Source organism: Ailuropoda melanoleuca, chromosome 2 (assembly GCF_002007445.2).
Source record: "Ailuropoda melanoleuca isolate Jingjing chromosome 2, ASM200744v2, whole genome shotgun sequence".
In the NCBI taxonomy this organism is placed as follows: domain Eukaryota; kingdom Metazoa; phylum Chordata; class Mammalia; order Carnivora; family Ursidae; genus Ailuropoda; species Ailuropoda melanoleuca.
This window is the reverse complement of record NC_048219.1, coordinates 28,920,890-28,943,000: the sequence shown is the minus strand read 5'-3', so window position 1 is coordinate 28,943,000 and position 22,111 is coordinate 28,920,890. Positions and strand designations below refer to the sequence as shown.

The following is a 22,111-nucleotide window of genomic DNA, read 5'->3' as shown; positions in this document are numbered from 1 at the left end:
AGAACATGAGGGCAGCAAGGAGGCTTCAAGATCATCTAGTGGGATCGGCGCACCATTGTCTCTGAATAAGAATTGCCTCTCCTGCTTTCAAGTTGTTCAGCCTCTCCTTGAATGCCTCCAGGGGCAGGGGCTCACTACCAGGTCAGACCGCTCTTGGACACAAATGAAGCGATCCGCTTTCATGATTTTAGGCATGTCTCTGGGCCACACAAAAGAAATCTGTTCCTCTGCCCCCAGACAGGCTCACAGATCCTGACCCTGTCACCCCTTAGAAAGAAGATAAAGCCAAGCCGAGGAGTTCAGCTCTTACGGACGGCACATATATGTGAAGTGGATGCCACTTTCTGCCCCCTTGGGTACCTAAGACAGACATTGCTGGGCTCACATGAAGCCTTCGCATTTTTCTCCCCTCGGTGATCCTGGCAGGCCCGGCTGACCGGTCACAGGAGATGGCACACGAGGCAGGGTACCCGCCATCCTGCCCGTGGGAAGCCAACCCGGGAGGCTCGGAGCTGGAGAATGACGCTCAGGAGAAAGAGCAGCTTGAGGAGCCCCCCACTGCCCTTCTGTCTGTCCCATTCTTCCCTCTGCCACCCCCCCACCCACACCCCGTGCCCAGCTGCCCAGCCAACCAGCCCAGATTTCCTGAGGGAAGGATTGTATTTTGGTCCTGGAAGCCCGAGTGAATGAGCCATTTCTGTGAATACTTTCCGGCTTCACAATAGCCAGACAGGCAAAGATGGGTGTCCCCATTAAACAGTTGAGGAAACCGAGGCCCAGAGGAAGAAATGACTTGGCCAGGTCATCCAGCAAAGTCAGTGCCGGGACTGAAACTCGAGCACCGTCTCTGGTGTCCCAGCTCCGAAGCATTTTCTGCTCCCAATGGGATCATACCCTGGCCAGGAACAGAATCTCTGTGGGGTATTTTAAAAAGGTAATTTGGGGGCGCCTGGGTGGGTTGAGCATCCGACTCTTGATTTCGACTCAGGTCATGATCTCAGGGTGGTGAGATTGAGGCCTGCGCTGGGCTCTGAGCTGAGCGTGGAGTCAGCTTGGGAGTCTCTCTCCCTCTGCCCCTCCCCCTCCCCCTCAAAGAAAGAAATCTTAAAAAAATAAAAATAAAAAGGTAATTTGAAGGTCAGAATGTGGCCCACCCCTCTTCCAAAAGAGAGACTTGGAATTTGGAATCTGGCCAACAGGAGAGTTCCCATTGAGGAAGACAGATGTATCCCCATTGAAAATTAATAAAATTGGTTTTATATAGCAGTTCTTTTTGAGTTTTGAAGTGAACATGGGCATCTGAGAAACCGTTGAGTTCATTCTTTTCCTCACTGAGCAGCCTCTGTGCACCCGCTCTGGGCCAAGGCAATGCCAGGCACCCAGGGGTGAAGAGACCTGGATCCCAGCACACCAGGAGCACGGGGTCTCGTGGAGGAGGCCCCTCACACATAGAGGATGGGTGGGGCAGCGGAAAATGCTGGGCTGAGGCCACCGAGGGGAGCGAGGACACAATCCCGTCCCTGAGCCTGATGACCTGAGGACCAGCTCCTGGGACAAGGTGCCTCAGGGATCCTGGCTGAGGGACAGTCACCCTTGGCTAAGCTTCCCTCCAAATGCAGCCCAAGTGAGGCACTTGGGGCTCACTCGGGACACCTCAGTTCTGAAGCCTTGGGCTGGCTCCGGAGGGTAGAATTTCCAGCCGTAGAGGTGGAGGAGAAGGGCATTCCCCACTGAGGGGCCAATGTGAATGCAGGTATGGGGGTGTGACCGGGTATAGCTCACCCCAGGAATGCCCAGCAGGCCAGAGTGGCCAAAGCATCTGCTGGGGGTAGGAGACAGTAGGAGGTGAGGTGAGGAGGCGAACAGGGGTGTGGTCCTGCAGGGCACAGCCTGTCACACTTCCTCCTAAGGCCATGGGCGTCATCAGGGGCGATAAGCAAGGAAGCATTCTGGACCTACGAAGACCTTTAATGACACTAGTCTAAGAAAGAGAAGCCGGCACCCGGACCAAGTGGGCAGAGGGGGTAGTCAAGGGCTACTTACTGGTGGAACACAGGGACCTCAGGGAGCAGGGGGAGGAGAGGGAAGGGGGGTAGGGGGTGGTGGAGGAATCCAGACCTGAGAAGGTGCACCAGTCCTCCTGCCCTGGGCGCGCCTTCTCCTACTGGATGCCAGTCTCCAGGGGAGGAGAGGGTTGAGCTGGTCCCTGAAGAACAAGAAAAGGTCCAGAGGCACTGCATGGAGCGCGTTCCCCACGCCCGGAGCGCTGGTTGTTGAAAACGGGGTTGCTGGGAGGAGGCTGTGCTCCTACCGCTCAGCCTCAGTGGTTCGGGCAGCGGGAGAGTACCCGGTTCCCGCCAGGAAAGCGCTTCCTGCTGGTGCCCCGATGGGCCCCGCGGGGGAGAGGCCGCTGGCCCCAGGGGTCCTCCAGTCCTGGGTTTCTTCAGGGGCCTCCACGGCTCTCTTCAGAAAGGGCCAGAGGCACCAGGGCCACTGGTCGCCTGTCACTTTACCCGCCTCTCCCAACCAAACCCCCTCACAGGCCCCTAGGGGTATCCCTAGGCACAGCACTAAGTAGGAGCTTACCTTCCATTCTCCAAACAGCGCTCCGAGGGGGGTACTGTTTGCACACACAGAGAGGCCAGCACCTTCTGAAGCGTGCGGGACCGGCTGGGGGCAGAGCAGGAGTCTGGGGACTCAGCTGCGGCAGTCGGCTGTTGGACACTATGTATCGGGAGGTCTGGGAAGCTTTTGGTGCTGGTGATGCCCGCGCAGGGCCACCACGGGGCCCAGTGGGAAGCAGGCCCAGGGCGGCCCAGGCTGAAGAGTGCAGGGAGGGCGGCTGGGAGCCGCAGGAAGGTGAAACAGTACCCATGGCTGCAGGGTGGGGAAGAGCCTCTGAGCCTGGGCTGCAGGGGGTGAACTTGACCACACGCTAGGGCTACGTGAGGCTGGCAGAGGTCTTCCGCAGGAGGAACACATTTGATTCTTCCTTCTGAGGAGGGGCTGCAAAGAAGGCTTTCTTCCATCAGGAAGAATGATGTCATTATCAAACTATCTTGCAGGCTTATTGAGAAGAAAAAGTGAGATCCAGCATGTGAACACCACTTGGACACATTAAAGCTTTAGGCAGAAGAAAGGAGGGTGCCAAGCACTGTGCCAGGGGCTTTAGTGAGTATTAAAAGGCAGTATTTAGCCAGCACTGAGAACGTGCCAAACACTATCACAAACGCATATACGCCTTGTCTCTTGTATCTCACTTCCCCTAGTAGACACAGCTATCCCAGGCACCTGGTCTGGTTAGTCACATTGACGGAGGCCTGGGGAGGCGGAGTTGCTTGCCTGACATCACAGAGCCAGGATCAAACCTGGACAGGTCCAAATCTAGAGCCGGCCACATCCCCTCCTTGAGGTCCCCCTCTGTCTCTCAGCCAGGATTCCCTGGAATCCTGAGGCCAGAGGGCAGCAGCCTGTGAACAGGAGGTGGCTGGTGTGGGCAGAAGCGCGTTTGTTCTTTTCTTGTTTATTGGTTTTCCTTTCAGAAAGAACCGGGTGCCCCCGCAACCTCCTGAGCAATACTCCATAAGCCGGGCCCGGAAAGATACCGAGCCCAGGGCAGCCAGCCAGGCCCCTCCCCTGGCTTGCATCAGCAGAGAGGGGCGTGGGGGGGAGGATAGAGTGCCGCAGCCTGCACGGGGAACCCAGCAGCCAGCGTCAATATTTGCCATCTCCCAGCTTCCCCGGCCCCCCCTCCTGCTCTGAGATCAGTACTCTGAGCACAACAGGTCCTTTGCTGTGCAAACACGCAGGGATAGATGAGTGGAATTTAAAGAGGCTCAGCCTCCGCCCCGGGGTTTGGACTAGAAATCTGGCCTGGTTTAACCCTCTGAGGTCACTGTTTGCTTAGGACTCTCCCTTCATCCTTAGACTCACCGAACCACAGATGTTGGAACCTAGGAGAAGCTCATAGCCCAGCCAGGCTTTCGACAAGAGGACACTGGGACCAGTCAAAGTGGCACTGTCTAGTGGCCATCACTGGGATTCTGAGGGCCACCCAGCAACTCCAGGTCAAGGTAGAAGAGATTTCTCTGAATCCTCTTTTAAAAAAATAATTTGTTAAGGTATGTTTTACATACAGTAATTGCATAGATCTTAAGTGTATGTTAAGTTCTTAAGTTCAATGAGGTTTTTTTAAAGATTTATTTATTTATTTTAGAGAGAGAGCGAGAGAGAGAGAGAGAGAGAGAACACACGTGTGCAGGGAGAAGGGCAGGGGAAGAGAATCCAAAGCGGACTCCCCGCTGAGTGGGGATCCAGGCACAGGGCTCGATCCCACGACCCATGTGATCATGACCTGAGCCGAAACCAAGAGTCGGACGCCTAACATACTGAGCCACCCAGGTGCCCCTTAAGTGCCATGAGTTTCTAAAAACAGCTTTATTGAAGTCTAACTGACATACAGTAAGTTACACATACTTTCGGTATACACTTTCGTAAGTTTGACATATGTATACACCCACGGAACTATGACAGTTAATATAGTGGACATACTCATCCACCCTCAGGTGCCCTTGTGCCCCTCTGTCACCCTTCAGCCTCACCCCTCCCCGATCCTCCCCCTCATACTCAGGCAGCCAGTGATTTTTTTCTTCAGTATAATCTGTACTTCTTTGGAATGTTATATGAATAAAATCCTACTTTCTGTCTGGCTGGCTTCTTTCCCTCTGAGTAACTATTATGAGACTCCCCATGTGGTAGCATGCCTGATAGTTCTTCCTTTTTATTGTTGACTAGGATTCCCTTGTGTGATTATACCACAGTTGAGGCACCTGTCACTTATGCATTCATTTGCTAATGGATTTTGGATTATTCCCAATTTTGACTACTGCAAATACGGCGGCTACCATCATTTATGTACAAATCTTTATATGGACAAAATATTTTCACTTATCTTGGGGTAATACCTAGGAGTAAAATGGCTGGATGCAATCGGTATGTGTTTATCTTTTTATGAAATGCCCTGTTTTCCAAAGTGGTTGTATCCCTTTACATTCCCACCTTGCAATATGAGAGTTCTATTATGCTATACCTTTGCCAACTCTTGGCTATGATCAGCCTTTTTCATTTTAGCTGTTCCTTTTTTAAAAATTTTTCATTTATTTAAGTAATCTGTACACCCAATGTGGGGCTCGAACTCACGACCCCAAGATCAAGAGTTGTACACTCCCTCGACTGAGCCAGCCAGGTGCCCCTCACTTTAACTATTCTAATACATGCGTGGTAGTATCACAATGTGATTTTCCATTGCATTTCCTTAATGACTAACAACGTTGAGCATCTTTTCACATGCATCTTTGCCACATATATTTCTTCCTTAGTAAAGTGTTCGTCCAAATCTCTTACCCGTTTTATTTTATTTAGATTGCTTATTTTTTTCATTACTGGGTTTTCATAGTTTTTTATATACTCTGAATACACATCCTTCATCAGATGTGTGCTTTCCAAGAGCAGACATTTTTTGTTTTGATGAAGTCCAATTTATCAGATTTTTTTCTGTTATAGGTCATGCTTTTGGTGTTGTATATATGAAATAATTGCCTAGCCCTAGGTCACAAAGATTTTTATCCTATGTATTCTCCTAGAAGGTTTCTAGTTTTCTAGTTAGGTCTATGATCCACTTTGAGTTAATTTTTGTACATACTGCAAGGAATGAATCAACACTCTTTCTGTTTTGTTTTTGCACATGGTATTGTTCCAATGCCAATTTGTTGGAAAGACAATCCTTTCTCTACTGAATTGCCTTTGCGTCTCTGTCAAAAATTAGTAATCTATATATCTGTGGTCTATTTGTTGCACTGATCTCTTTGTTTGCCTTGATGCCAATACCATACTGTCTTGATTCTTGTTGCTTTCTAAGAAGCCCTGAAATCAGGCAGTATGAGTCCTCGTACTTCGTTCTTTTTCAAACGTGTTTTCTGGCTATTCTATCTAGGTCCTTTCCATTTCCATATGAATTTTAGAATCAGTTTGCCAATTTGTATAGGAAAGTTCTGCTGGAATTTTGATTGAAATAGCATTGAAACTACAGACTAGTTTTGGGGAGAATTGACATCTTAACATTGCTGAGTGTTCCCACCCGTGATTACATTGTCTCTCTCTCTCTCTTTATTAGTTCTCCTTTACTTTTTCTCAATCATGTTGTATGGTTTTCAGTGTACAGGTTTGTACATCCTTTGTCTGATGTATCCCTAAGTATTTCCTACTTTTGATGGCAAGTGGCATTTAAAATTTTTAATTTCTGATTTTTCACTGCTAGTATACAAAGCTAGTTAATTTTTTGTACATCAATCATGTATCAGCTACCTTGCTAAATTCTCTTAGTTCTATATATATTTTCTGTAGATTTTCCATATAGTTAATCATATCATCTATGAATAAAGACAGTTTTCTCTTTCCAATCTGGACGGCTTTTATTTTTTCTCTGATTTCAGTGGCCATTTACAATGTTGAATAGAAGTGGTGAGAGGAGACATACTTGCCTTGTTCCTGATCGTGAGGAGAAAGCATTCAGTCTCCAGATTACTACCCTTCACTGCCTGATGTCCAGTGTCTTCAAATTGTTGTTTCATGGATTCTGCCTGGTTTTTGGTTTGTTCCAGGCCGGAAGACAAAGCTGGTCCCCTTATTACATCTTGGCTACATTCTGAATCCTTTGAGCAAGGCAGAAGGAGGCACATTCCCAGAGTTTTCCAGCCCCACCCACTTGCAGATTCGTTCTACCTCATTCATCAAGAATCCGGGGTCCAACCGTCGCTCTTTCCTTTTATAGGCTGGGAGACTGAGGCAATGTCTCAAGCCTCCTAGCCTCCACAGCAGGGAGTGGTGGGAATGGATGAGATGGAGGCCCGCAAAATTCCCCACTTAGCCTGCTCAGTGCTGTGGGGAAATCCTGGACCTGAGAGTCAGTCCAAGAGAACACCCTGACTTGCCCAGCAAGCCCCCCACCCCTGCACAGCCGGCTGAGACTAGTTTCCCATCTGCGCAGCGCACTGAGACTTACAGAGCATTTCGCTTAGAGGATCCTGTTCTCATGCCATTATCTTCATTCAGTTTCCCAGAGAGGAGTCCTGGGATCTGCCACCTCAGATTCTGGGGGCAGGGGGGATGTTGCTTGATTAAAATGCAGGTTCTGGAGTGCCTGGGTGGCTTAGCGTCCGTCAGACTCTTGATTTGGGCTCAGGTCCTGATCTCAGTTCCTGGGATCAAGCCCCGAGTCTGGCTCCGTGCTCAGCACAGAGTCTGCTTCTCTCTCTCCTTCAGCCCCTCCCCCTGCTTGTACACACACTCTCTCTAAAAGAATAAATCATCATTATAAATTAATAAATTAATTAATTAAAATGCAAGTTCCTGGGACCAACCAGCAATCCTGAATCAGAATGGAGTGGGGGAGCTTATCTGCACTTTTTTTTTTTTTTAAAACAGAGTCCTCAAGTGACCTTTGGAAACTTCTAGGAATCACTGATCCAAACCCTAAGCCAGTGATTTTCTCCCCAGGAGCTACCACATTTACTAGATGTGCTCTCTTGTTAAGTTATATCATCCCTTTCTGCTTCTAACCTCACGAGCGTTATGTGGTGTGAATTTTCTTTAATAAGATTAATCAAAATCGTCTTTTTTGACCATTTCACCGAAACCTTTGAGATGACCACGGAAATTGGACAAGCGTTAGAAATCGCCAAGCCTAGCAGGGACTTTCAAGGTCATCTGTCCAACCCCCCACCTAATAGTCTATGGACTGTCTCTGCACCAGCCTTGCCGAATGATCACCTAGCTTCTGTTTGCATACTTCCGATGATGAGGAGCTTGCTACCTCTCGTGGCTGTGAGTTTAGAAATTTTCTTCCGTTACTGACCCAAATCTCTCTCTCTCTTTCATTAGTTCTGGATCCAGAACACAGATCTGTTCCCTCTGTCGCAGGAAAGCCCTTCCCCTGAAAACAGTTGACCATTACCCCCGAGGCCTCTCAGTCGTTGGCGGTTCCTCCTAGGATCAAGGGTTCCGGTCTCCTGAACAGGCCTGCTAGCAGAGCTGCACGGGGCGGCCTTCGCCGGCCTGTCACTTGGCTTCCCCTGGCTCTGTGGAGCCACTGTTGCACCAGCTCGGCCACTGCTTTCCTGGGGGGGACTGACGCCGCAGACGGCTCCCCTCCTCTCCCGGATTGCTCCTTGTGCGTAAGCCCGGCGCGTTTCAGTCTGGTAGCAAGCCAGCCTGCTTCTATGCCAGGTCCTCCACGGGCTCCCTTCTCAGCTCCCAGTCCAGCTGCTTGTCTGTCTTCCCTGCCCTCTCTGCCCCAGGGAAACGCTCTTCTCTCGTGGTCTCCGTCACGGGGCACTGTTTTAGCTTCCTCCTCCTTTGACCCTTTCTGCTCCGTTGACTCTTCCTCTGCTTTCCTTTAAATGCTGCCACTCCCAAGTTCTCCTCATTAGCCACCCGCCCACGCCATTTTTTAAAAAAGATTTTATTTATTTATCTAACAGAGAGAGAGCACAAGCAGGGGGAGCGGCAGAGGGAGAAGCCGGCTCCCGCTGAGTGGGGGGCCCCATGTGGGGCTCGACCCCAAGATCATGACCTGAGCTGAAGGCAGACGCTTAACTGACTGAGCCACCCAGGCACCCCCACCCACCCCATTTTATCTCAGCAGCTCATAAGTTTGGTGGGGTGCCTTTTCTCCCCTGAGAGAAGGTGATAATGGCTATGCAGCCACACTGTAGGGTGGGGGGAATCCCACACTGATCGGAACACAGAACACTTTGCATACAATTCCAGGTTCTTAACCTGAAGCCTGTCCTTCCTTCCTGATCTCGTTCCCCCACCCCTGGCTTCTTCCCAGTCTCTCTCCCAGGCACATAATTCTCTGGCCCCTCTGACTCACGGATCAGTGATCTCCTGGACAGTGCCATCTGGTTGTCCCACCTCAAACTTCACAGGCCCCAAACTGAACTTCTCTGGGCCCCAAACTCTTTCCTTCTCCAGGACACCCCATCTGGGTGGTTACCAACCTCAGTCTCGAGACCTTGGCGTCATCTTTGAGCACTCCCTCTCCCTCTCCCATAGATCAACACCAAATCCTTCCAGGTCCCCCACCAAGCTGCACAGCAGCAAGGTCTGTGTTCGCCATGGCTCCCCATCGCCAGGTGGATGCCGAGAGCGTCCAGATGCCCAACACGTGCATACCGTGGGAGTGAACGAAGACGTCTCACTGCCGGCCCCTTGGCTGCATCTCTGTGCCTTCCCTCAGGCCTCCCTTGGCTCCTCGCTGGACTCCCCGTCCTGGGCAGCTTCCACGGAGAAGCCTGAGGTGTCTTTCCAAGCCACGGGTTTCTGTCATCCCTGCTTTCCTCCCCTGCCTGGCTCTCTGTGATTTTCAGGATAAAGGCCTTCCCCTAGAGTGGTCCTGGCTGACGGCTCCCCCTTCATCTCTCAGCTCTCTCCAGCTCCCCCCGCCTCTTGCCCCAGAACTCAGGAAAGCCTCATCCTCGCAAATGCTGCCACTCTTTCCCACACTCCATAGAGCTGGAATTGCCCGGCCCCTCTCTTTGATTTGCTAACTCACATTCACCCTTCAAAAGTCACTCGAGTCTCATCATCTTTTAGGAAGCATCTTGGGCCTTGCAGCTCTTGGTTACCCGTTTTAGCATTCCTTCACTGTGGTCCCAAAGCTCCCCAGGCATCCCCAAATCACAGCACTGATCACACAAAGCTGTACTTGGGAAGTCACGTGTCTGTCTCCTACTTGAGAATAGGGACCCTGTTTCATCTGTTCTGCCTAACAGATCCCACGGTAGGTGCCCAATAATTGTTTGCCATATGATTGAAAGGATGAATGTATTAGTAAGTGGTCTACAAAGAAAAAACAAATAGGGTGTGTGTGTGTGTGTGCGCGCGCGCGTACACACAGACAGAAGGGGCGGAGAGCTTTATTCTGGGTATCTCAGGCTTTTCTCTTAGGCCTACATCTGGTTAGATGAGGCTCACCCACATTACAGAGAGTAATCTCTTTTATTTAAAACCTACTGGTTTAACTGTTACTCACATTTATAAAATACTTTCACAGCAACACCTAGACTGGCTTTTGACCAAACCCCTGGGCACCATAGCCTAGCCAACGTGACACGTAAAATTAACCAGCATAATGGAGAAAATTCTTCTCTCTGAGCTTCAGCTTCCCCACCTATAAAATAAAGAGCTGTACTAATGTTCTAGGATTCTAGAAATCATGACAATTAGATAACATCTGGATTAGGCTTTATAGTTTAAAGCACTTTCACTCCCATTATATGATTTAATCCCTAGAATAATCCTATTCAGCAAATTAGCTACTGTATTCTTTCTACAGATGAGGAAATCAAGGCCCAGAGAGAGGAAAAGATTTGACTGGAGCCTGGGTTTTCTGACTCCTAGTCTAGAGCTGATTCTTCACTGCCCAAAGAACCATCTGTGACAGTCGAAAGACAGGAGGTTGCCAAGGAGGAGAGGCTGAAGCAGGAGCAGAGGGGACAATTTCACTATGGAAACTCAGAGTAAAACCGTGATGGTTGGATGTCAAAATCAGCCTGGTGAGGACAGTCTAGGACCTCCAGAATGTAATTTCTCTTCTCCAACTGAGAGAGTACGGGTATAGCCAGAGCTCAACGCCTGGTATATTAAAAACTACAAACTTGGGATTTAAACAAATTTCAACAAGTAAAGATGATGAAAGATGCATGTTAAAGGTGGCCAGAAAAGCTGGTCACGGCTCTTTATTTGCCAGAAGGTGTGTAACATTTAATGTTGCCAGAATATTCTCTTATAAAACCTATTCCAAAGCTAAGCCTTTGTGTTATTCCCAGATCAAAGGTACAAAAAGACCTTCAGGAGGAGGACTAGAAAGAAAGTAAGGCCTTAGGTTACATGTTTTATTTATTTTGACTTGGTATTACCTTTGTTTACTTACAGGATTCCAGAAGATCAAAGCTAAGTTGAACACTAAAAAGGCAGTGGAGAGAATCTCAAGACCAGGGAAAAACCTGCAAGCTAACTCTGCAAGACTGATGTCCCAAGCACTCCTGGGGCTGGGAGGGCTAATTGCTTGCCCTTTCTTTAACACTTCTCATGCTTTCTCATTTTCCTGTATTTTCTCTCTGCCTGACGCTTCAGGGCAGACTCCGTCTCCCTGCCTGTTTCAGCCTCCAGAGGCCACCTGTATTCCTTTGTTTGTGGTCCCTTCCCTGTAGCACTCCAACCTCTTGCTTCCATGAGCCTCCTGCCTCCCTCTTAGAAGGACCCTTGTGATTACATGGGGCCCACTCGGATGCTCCAGAATCATCTCCCTATCTCAGCGTCCTTAATGTAATCACATCTGTAAAGTCCCCATTACATATTTGCAAGTACTAGGGGTTATGATCAGGACATCTTTGGGGGACATCATTCAGCCTACCACAATGGATAATGGGTACATGGGAGTTTGTTCTATTCTCTCTTCTTTAATCAAAAATGATGAAAGAAAACACTTCTTTGACCCCAAGACCCCAGTTACCATGGAAATTTGGAACTTATATTCCTTTACAACTTCTTGAATTTGTGTTTGGTTCTTATCTCTGCTTCCTCACCTCCCGTTCTCTTTAATCTATTCCATTTGGCTTTTTAACATTGACCTTTCCCCCCAACCCAATCAAGGCCACAATCTTCAGCTTGCCAAATTATCTGTTCTCATCCAACCTGAACTCTCAGAGCGTTATCACAGTGCACTACCCCCTTCTTGTCTAAACATTCCCACTGTAGGCTTCCGTTATACACTCTCCTGGTTTTACCCTGACCTCAACGCCCATTTGTCTTCTGCTTGATCTTAAGTGTGGGAAGGCCCCACGCTATGTCTCAGCCCTCTTCCCGATTCTGTCTACACTCACTCTAGGTGATCTCATGCAGTCAGGGGCTCTATCAGCTCTACACTCTTGAACCCCAACTTGACTTATCTCCTAAGCTCCAGACTCTTGCCCGGGTGCCTGCCTACTTGGACATCCCCCCCAGGCACCGGTCATTCATCTGTGACAGAATTCTTGATTCCCACCCACCCTGAACCTGTTCTTCTCTGGCGTTGTCCAATCTTAGTGAATGGCACCAGGCCTCACTCTGTTGTTCAGGCAACACCTTAGGAAGGAGTCAGTGTTGATTTTGCTCTTTCTGTTCCTTTCCTTCTTGACAGCAACTTCATCAACATGATTATCAGCTCCTCTTCCAAAATAACCCCTGAATCCAGCCTATCCCATTGTCAGTGTTCCCGCCCACGTTGTGGCTGCCATCATCTCTCACCCAGGCTTCTGTAGGGCTCCCGATGGGACTCCCTGCTCCACTGGTGTCCCCGCCGTGATCCAGGCTCCACCTATGGGGCCCACCGAGCAGCAAGAGTTACTTATTCAAAATATAAATCAGGGGCACTTGGGTGGCTCAGTCGGTTAAGCATCCAACTCTTGGTTTTGGCTCAGGTCATGATCTCAGAACCATGAGTGCACCCCCCCACCAAAATCTGGCTCTGCACTCAGCCGGGAGTCTGCTTGAGTTTCTCTCTCACTCTCCCTTTGGCCCTCCCCACCGTGCACTCTCTCAAATACATAATCATATATATGTATATACACATATATATATCTCAGATGACATGTGTTATAGGCTTAATTGGCGGCTTCCTGTTACATTGCAATAAAATTCAAATTCCACGACCCTCAAGGCCTAGGTGATCTGCCACTTGCCTCTCCTAAACTTGTCTTTGACCACTTACTCCCTGTGCACTAGCCATCTAGCCTTTATTCTTTTTCTTCTTTCTGTCCCTAGAATGTGCCAAGTAAGCACCTAGCACCTGAGAATTTTGCACTTGTTCTTTTTCCCCAAGACCCTCTTCACCCGGACCTTTGCATGACCAGCTCCTTGTCACACTTCTCAGTCTGTCACTTCCCAGAGAGGCCTCTTATAATCCCCTAAAGTCTCATTCAACGCTCCCCATTACTCTGTTCCACTTTCTTTACTTATCTCCACCTGAACCTAGCTTGTTGACGTACTGTCCATCCTACTTTGTCTCCTTGTCCTTTTGAAGGTAAGCTCCTTGAAAGCAAATCTTGTCTTGCTCACTACTGAATCCCCAGCACGTGGCACATGTTAAACGTTCAACATACCTTTCCAAGTGAATTAATGAGTACTTGGCATTTTAAAAATATGAATGTATGAGAAGAAAAGTTGGCCTCATGTCAGATTTTTATACAATTCTAACAAACTAAAAAATTCTGATTCAGCAAATATGGCTGTGGCACAGGAATTCTCATTTTAACAGTACTGTCCCCCACCCTCCGCCCTGATGCTGGAGCAAGGGTCCAAGGACCATACTTCTGAGAATACTGATTTAATCGTTCTTACAGGCACTGCTAGGTGGATGGCCTAGTGTTAAATTGAAGATTAGCAGAATTAACCCACTTGTCTAAAGTTCACGAAGAGCGAGCAAGTGAATCCGAAGAAGAAACAAGAAATTCTAATTAAAAAATAGCTGATCCTTGCAGATGAGCTAAACACACACGCAAATTACCCCAACTGTTTTATGCTAGTCCTAAATTCTTGGCCTTGATCCTGTTCATAACGTTCATAACTCCATCTGAATGGCTACAACGAATTGTCCAGATCAAACAAGAAATATCTGTTTAAAGGTGTCACCAGCAGAGGAAAATGAGATCCTTGAAAGAAAAAGGGTGAAAGAAAATGAAATGTCCGCTTCAAAAGTACACTGTTTATGAAAGAGAAGTAATCAGAAGTGGCTTTGAAGATCTGCCCTCCAAAACGATAACAGGAGGCTGTTTGAAGAGAGCTTCCAGATGCCCCTCTGACAGGGTTGCCTCACGGCAACAATGGGGGTGGGGGGGTGGGGTGACCGTCAAATGAGACTCCAGTTGGACTAACGATATGCGCCAAGTTTGACAAGGAAGGCTGTATGTTTGCGCTAGGAATCTGGCAAGGTGTGTTACTGTCCACCCAAATGACATTTCAAAATTCTGCTTCCACAAAGAAAAGCGATCTGCACCTCATCTGCTTTTTTCATTTTACAAATTTCAGAATCAGAACTTTTCATATGATCCGGGGCAATAGGCCTTTACAGACATAACATAGCAGCTTGCCTAGCAAACAAAACATGCTTCAGACCCAAGATCCGCCTTTATTAAAATCCTGGTTGAACTGCAGAGCATTTCCAAATGTCAAACCTGTCACGCGGATGTACGTCATGCCAATGTATTAATTCCTCGAGGTATTCACTCCCTTCCTTCTACTTGCCAGTTAAGTCTTGCTTTAAGCTCACCATAAGGATGGAATATGGTCAACAGCAGCACTGTCCAATGGAAATATAATGCAAATCATAGATGTGAGACAGGTAAACTTTATAGTAGTTATATTAGATACAAAAACAGGTGAAATGAATATTTTAACCCCCAAATTACCATTTTAACATGCAATCAATACTTAAAAAAGGGATTTTTTTTTCATTCATACTTTTTTGCACATTGATAGGCTATCCAGTGTGTATTTTACAGCACATCTCAATTTGGGACTAGCCCCATTTCAAGTGCTCAACAGCCACACGTCACTAGGGGCTACTGTACTGGACAGGGAAGGTCTTGAGCCTTGCTCTTCTAAGTGGTCCACACATTAGAAGCACTAGTGTCTTCTGGAAACTTGTTAGAAATGTTGCAACTCAGGCCCTACTCCAGATCTACTGACCAGAGTCTGCATTTTAACATGATCCCCAGGTAATCTGCATGCACAATAAAGCTTAAGTACTGGTCTCAGGCAAGTTATTGGTCTCAGGTTCCTCTTCTGTCAAATAGAGGTGATAATCTGACTCTGCAGACTATGTGAAGATTCTTGGTGGTTTGCTTCACAGACTTAATAGTTGGGATTTTAATAAATGGTAGCTATTATTTAAGCAGGCAACGTAAGAGTGGGCTTTAGGACAGAATATAAATTCTGGTTCTGTCATTTATGAGCTCTGTAACCTTAGTCAACTCCCTTAACGTGAGGCTGAGTTTTTTTTTTAAGATGTATTTATTTGCAAGAGAGAGAGAGAGAGAGAACACAAAACACAAGCGGAGGGAGGGGCAGAGGGAGAGGGAGAGATATCCTCAAGCAGACTCCCCGCTGAGTGTGGAGTGCAGAGCCCTGTGTAGGGCTCGAGCCCACCACCCTGAGATCGAGACCTGAGCTGAAATCAAGAGTCAGATACTTAACCAACTGAGCCACCCAGGCGCCCCTTGAGGCTGAGTTTTCTTAACTCTAAAGTGGGGCTAATATCTATCTTCCATTGTTGTTATGAGGCCAGGGTGTGGCACACAGGAGGCATTCAAAAATGGTAGCTATAAACACACACACACACACACACACACACACCTTCTTGGCTGAGCCACCTTGTTGTAACAAGTCATGCTAAGCTGCCTTGTTAATTCACATGGCTTTCCATACCAAACCAAAGTGTTATTTCCTGTGGCTCCAGTCTACATTTCACAAGCAAAACTTAAGGACAGCAAAAACGTTTATTTGAAAAAATTACTATGTATTGAAAATATACATTAGAAATTATTACATACTTCCATAGCATTCCCCTCCCCCACCACAAAAGTAGAAATATCCGCTTGCTATGCTAATGCCATAGGTAAAGTCAAACAAAAAGGAAAACACCATCAGCCCCCTTTCCTCATACATTAAGTCGGGGGGAAAGAGGTCAACTCCTATCTACCAATCAGTAGGAATTTAACAAGTCCCAGTCTTCCACAGCAAGACACACGTATTTCTGCTTTGAAGACTGTGAAGAGTTGCTCTGTTCCTTCTCTGGCTCTTCAAAAGCTCTCTTCTTGCTCTTCTTTGACTCCTGGCTTGAGACAGCTTCGTGCTTTAACAATGGCCCATGGCAGTCTGGGGCCTTCTCTTTATAGAACTGGAGTTTCTCAGAAGAGTTCACGTGGGTGTCTGCCAGGGGACACTTCACAGGGGCTTCTGTTCGAGCCCGCTTGCCATCTGCAAGAGTGACAGAAGGGAGGGGCAATGAGTTGACCATGGGTCTGTGCTAATGCCTGCGCGAGTCCAGAAAGATGATCCAAGGAAGACGACAAAGGCCCAAACAGGGAGAAGCTTGGGTTCATTATATTCTCTTCTGAATGCCCTATCGACTAACAGTGGCATATGCACCAGCATAGGCTGAAGGCATGTACTCACATGGGAGTGTGACAGATTTGGGTTCAAATCCCAGATCTACCATTTCCTGGATATGTGGCCTTGGGCAAGTAACTTCTCTCAGATTCAGTTTTCTCATCTTTGTAGGGATATAAAACCAATTTCATAAGCGTGATGTGAAGATAAATGAAGTGACAAATAAAGTGCTCAGCACAATGTTTGGCACATAGTAAAAGCTTAGAAAATGTTACCTATTATTATTCAAAATCTGGACTTTGTCTTCTGAGCAAGAGCCACATCTGGGGCACAACCCTACAAATGACACCACTGTCTTCTGTGGTTTGTATGCCATGTACTCTTATTCTGCTACCTTTATTTTTCCTTCACTTTGATTTCATTGCTTGACTCCTTTAAAAAATTATGATAAAATATACATAAATTTACCACTTGATTTAATCATTTTTAAGTGTATAGCTCTGTGGCACTGTGTACATTCACACTGTTGTGCAAACATCACCACCATCTTTCTCCAGAACTTTCACTTCGTACAAAATGGAAACACTGTACCTGTTAAATGGTAACTCCCTTTCCCCTCCCCCCAGTCCCTGACACCCACCACTCTATTTTCTGTCTCTATAAACTTGACTATTTTAGGAACTTCTTATAAGAAGAATCACAAAACATGTTTCTTTTTGACTGGCTTATTTCACTTAGCATAATTTTTTCAAATTTCATCTATGTTACAACACTGTCAAAATTTCCTTCTCTCTCTCTCTTTTTAAGATTTTATTTATTTATTTGACAGAGAGAAAGAGGACAAGCAGGAGGAGCAGCAGGCAGAGGGTGAGGGAGAAGCAGGCTCCCCGCTGAGCAGACAGCCCAACTTGGGGCTCGATCCCAGAACCCTGGGAACATGACCTGAGTCGAAGGCAGAGGCTCAACCAACTGAGCCACCCAAGCACCCCAAAATTTCCTTCCTGCATATTCCATTGTATGGAAATACTACATGTTGCTCATCCATCCATATTTTTTTTCTTTTTTTAAAGATTTTATTTGTATTTAATCTCTACACCCAACACGGGACTTGAACTCACAACCCCAAGATCAAGAGAGGGCACGCTCCACGGATGAGCCAGCCAAGTGTCACTATCCAGCCATTCATCTTTTGATGGATACCTGAGATGCTTCTATCTTTTGGCTAGACTTAATTCCTTTTTTAATGTTCTGTACTCTACCTACTTTTGTGCTACTGCAAATCTTTTCTGCAACAAGATGGGATATACATACGTACATACATTTAACTATGTTCCTGGTGACGGTGCTCCAAGCGCAGTGTGAACTTACACTGTAGCATGCTGGGAGAATACAAGTCTTGAGGACCTATTTAAATCAATACTATCATAATTACTTTTCCCACGGGGTGAAAATGGCCTGACTGCTTTAAGGGTGCAAATAACCTAACAGCAAAAATTGCAAAGACAAGGGAATTTCTCACAGAAGTGCTGAGCTGCTGTTCGAGGCTCCCCGGTTTCTCGTGGCTTCACAGCTTCTGAAGTCACACGTTCCCACTGCAGAACAATCTAAAATGTATTTGGAAAGATTTGAATCTGAACAAAATCTCAAGCTTTTAACCTCAAGCTTTCCTTGTCCCCCCCCAGCTCCCTTTCCATAAACACAAATCTTTGTGGTACTCTTACTTCAGATGACAGGTGGTGGTAAGAGTAACCAAGTCAAGCCTGGATTTTCTGTTTCAGTGCAGGAGTTGATCAGAATACAAACACGTTGGATATATGTATTTGCATGACTCGGGAAAACTCTATAAAGCGGATTCCCTATTTTCATCTCTATTGCAAGTTAGAAAAAAGTGTATATCCTTACATTAAATAATAAAATGTAAAACCTTAGTCATAATACTTTTCACACTTTATCTTAGACTCACTTTCATGCCTTAAAATATGGCAAATATTATTCAAACTCTTGTATGTGTATAAAATGCCCACATTTCCATGTTTTCATGACATTTCATGATCAGTTTCCATTTCCCAAAACTGTTACAAAAGTATTTCTATTGTAAGCTACTACAAATTCTTTTGAAATCTGCCTGAGTATAAACTATACATGAGTAAAGACAGTGATTATTTCACAAGAACTTTTAACTTAATATTTCTCATTACAGTATGCAATACAATGATCATAAAGAAAGTCAAGGAGAACACTTGGATACAGAGACGAGACGATGCAGAATATAAAAACAGTTCCAGGCTTAGCGCCACCACCCACTAGCCGGGGTATCCTTGCAAGTGATTTCGTTTTTTAGGCTCAATATTTTCATCTGTAAAATAGCAGTAATAATAGTACACAGCACCCCCCCCCGCCGGCTGCTGTGAGGACTAAATGAGGGGTTTAGCAGTGTCTGGCACACAGAGAGCACCCGGTAAATACTAGGTGTCATCCCTTGTATGGTACTTCCCTGACTCTGGGGAACGGGTCAGCTCTAAGAGAATGCCAGCATAAACCAAACCTGGTGACTCAGTGAGCAATACGGAAAACAGTCCTTCCACTAATAGAAATAAGAATGTCAATAGGAAGAGCTGCTTGGGGAGAGGGAAGGGGAAAATAAGCTTGGCTCTGGACACACTGAATCTGGGGTGCCGGTAGAGATTGATGGACAGTATTTAGGAATGGCTCTGATGTGTCAGAGAGGGCAAAATCTTCCCTGCAGGGACAGTTAAGGCTCTCAGAACAGTCAAGATCACCAGGAGAGTGAGAGAAGACAGAGGAGGAGAGGAAGAAGTGAGAAATCAGCAGGAGCTGGAGGGAGAAGTGAGAGGGGCATAAGGAGAAAGGCCAGGAGAGGAAAGTGTAAGGCAGGCGTGTTCATACCAGCAGTGCAGAAAAGCCCAGGAAGGTGGAGAATGAGATCACACACCACCTTCAAGAGATCACACACCACCTTCAAGAAAACACCCACCGGGGGCGCCTGGGTGGCACAGCGGTTAAGCGTCTGCCTTTGNTATCTGCCTTTGGCCCAGGGCGTGATCCCGGCATTATGGGATCAAGCCCCACATCAGGCTCCTCTGCTATAAGCCTGCTTCTTCCTCTCCCATTCCCCCGCTTGTGTTCCCTCTCTCGCTGGCTGTCTCTATCTGTGTCGAATAAATAAATAAAATCTTTAAAAAAAAAAAAAAGAAAAGAAAAAGAAAACACCCACCGANTTCCCCCGTTTGTGTTCCCTCTCTCGCTGGCTGTCTCTATCTCTGTCGAATAAATAAATAAAATCTTTAAAAAAAAAAAAAAAGAAAGAAAAGAAAAAGAAAACACCCACCGAAGAGCCGTGGAGGCCAGACCTAGATTACAAGGGATTAACAACTGAGTGGGCAGTGGGGAGGTGGGCAAGATCCTAGAAACCACTTGGCAGCCGCACTGGGGGGATGAAGAACACGTCAGAAAAAGAGTTAATCATGTTTATACACAGAAAGCAAGTGGCCAACAAAGCATGAGACTGAAGACTGAAGGTGGAGCAGCAGAGGGAAATCACTTTGAACGAAATATCCCAGAAAAAGCTGGAGATTTCAGAGCCTAACCAAAAAACAAACTCTCAAGTGCTCATCCCCGGAATCACGTGGCACACCGGACCCCCTGGACGGGAGGGAAGCAGGACATGGCTGAAGAAATGGGAGATACTCTGAGACAGAGATAGGGAAGTGAGGGGACTCCTGTTAGTTGGCCTCATTTTCCTGTGTCTCCTGCAGAGAGCAGGGCAGGAGGAGACGAGTCATCCTGAAACATTTCAACAGGGGATCAGCAAGAGATGGGGCAAATGCCACTGCCAAGCTCTAGGGGTCCGCACAGGGTGTGTGGTATGAAGCTGCATGTGTGAAGGAGCCCTGTCAACTTAAAGGCACACCTTGGAGCCTGGCTTTATTACGCTTAGCAGATACTGCGTTTTTTACGAATGCAAGGTTTGTGGCGACCCTGTGTGAAGCGAGTCTATCGGCACCATTTTTTTAATAGCAGGTGCTCACCGCATGTCTCTGTGTCACATTTTGGTAATGCTCATAACGTTTCAATTTTTTTCATTATCATTACATGTCTTATGGTCATTAGTGGTAACTCAATGAAAGCTCAGGTGATGGCTAACATTTTTTAGCAATGAAATATTTTTTTTTAAAGATTTTATTTATTTATTTGACAGAGATAGAGACAGCCAGCGAGAGAGGGAACACAAGCAGGGGGAGTGGGAGAGGAAGAAGCAGGCTCATAGCGGAGGAGCCTGATGTGGGGCTTGATCCCATAACGCCGGGATCACGCCCTGGGCCAAAGGCAGACGCTTAACCGCTGTGCCACCCAGGCGCCCCAGCAATGAAATATTTTTAATTAATGTGAGTACATTTTTTTAGACATAATGCTATTATACACTTAACAGACTATAGTATATACAAAAATTTTATATGCACTGGGAAACCAAAAAATTCATTTGACTTGCTTTATTGCAATCTTTGTATTTTTAAAAAAGATTTATTTATTTATTTGAGAGAGAAAGGGGGGCATGGTGGGGAGGGGCAGAGGAAGACAGAGAATCTTAAGCACTGACTCCCTGCTGAGCATGGAGCCCAATGTGGGGCTCAATACCAGGACCCTGAGATCATGACCTGAGCCGAAATCAAGAGTCTGTCACTTAACCGACTGAGCCACCCAGGCACCCTGCAATATTTGTTTTATTTACAATATTCGCTACATTGAGGTGGTCTGGAACCAGACCCACAATATCTCCATGGTACACCTGTACTTTCAGGCCAGGTGCTAGGTATTTTACTTCATCCTTACTAAGCTCTGTAAGAGAGATCCTGGTTTCTGCATTTTATAGATGAAGAAACAGCAGCTCAAAGTTGCCTTAAGTCATATAGCTATTGGATTGTCCAGCCAGGATCCCAAACCCGTGTCTCCTTAACTCCATAGCCTATGCTCATTCCACCATGTCACATGCTACCAAACTTCATCAGCCTTTGTATGACCATCCCACACCTGCCCCCAGTCCACTGTGCATACGCCGGACTCATCCAATGCTACAACTGTTATAATGATTTCAGCACGCATTTATGTGGACAAACATCAAAGTGCTCCTGAAATACTGACTTACAGGGAGATGATGCTGCAATTAGGCACTTGTGCAATTAGGCACCATCATACATTACAAGTGGAACCAAGGAGGAACCCAGAACAAAACAGNGATAGGTCCACCATCATACATTACAGTGGAACCAAGGAGGAACCCAGAACAAAACAGTTTGGTGAGTCTTCTAGAAACATTAAAGTGTCTGAAGAAGAAAGGCACCAGCCACAGGCAAGCTGCCACCTACTGGTGCCCTACTACTTGGTTACCTTCTGACTTCATACTTAGGTCTATACTTTACTAAGTTGAGGAAGACTACCAAGAAGACAGGGAGAATCAAAGGAAATTTGTCCAAGAAGCTGAAAATGGGAGGGTTTGCTCAGTGAGAAGACAAAAAAAGACATTTCCTCACTGAAGCTCCAAGAGGTAAAAAATTTGTCCAAACTAAGGGGAAGAGTCAGATCTGAACCCTTATCAGTGTGACTTATTCTCTTTCCAGCATCCACACGCTGCTAAGAGAATGTGTCCTTCTGCAGTTGTACATATTGCTTTTTTGCATAGCAAGCCAGAATTCGCTTATTTTCTGAGTCTTTATAAGATGGCATTTTCTTCTAGGGTGAATAAGGATGAGGCCCGATCTAGTGATCAGAGCATGAGATCTAAGGACTGGCATCTGACACCTTGCCTTAAGTAGCTGGGTCGGGTATGGGCCCTCAGTGTCTCCGATTTGACGTGAAGATGGTAATTCAGCCAGACTACCCGGAA

The 22,111-nt window shown here is 46.7% G+C and overlaps 1 protein-coding gene across 4 annotated transcripts in view; it reads right to left on the bottom strand.

Annotated features, from left to right (window-relative positions):
* Positions 1-15,577: 15,577 nt before the first annotated feature.
* The window catches only part of LRRC42 (leucine rich repeat containing 42), a 27,794-nt gene continuing 21,260 nt past the window's right edge, over positions 15,578-22,111 (bottom strand). For all 4 annotated transcript variants that reach the window (XM_034653016.1, XM_034653037.1, XM_034653025.1 and 1 more), the window contains 2 exons: positions 17,729-17,813; positions 15,578-16,077 (listed from right to left, as the gene is read on the bottom strand). In XM_034653016.1, coding sequence (XP_034508907.1) covers positions 15,803-16,077; positions 17,729-17,813 — 360 coding nt within the window. In that variant the 3' untranslated portion in view covers positions 15,578-15,802. The remainder of the gene's footprint in view (positions 16,078-17,728; positions 17,814-22,111) is intronic.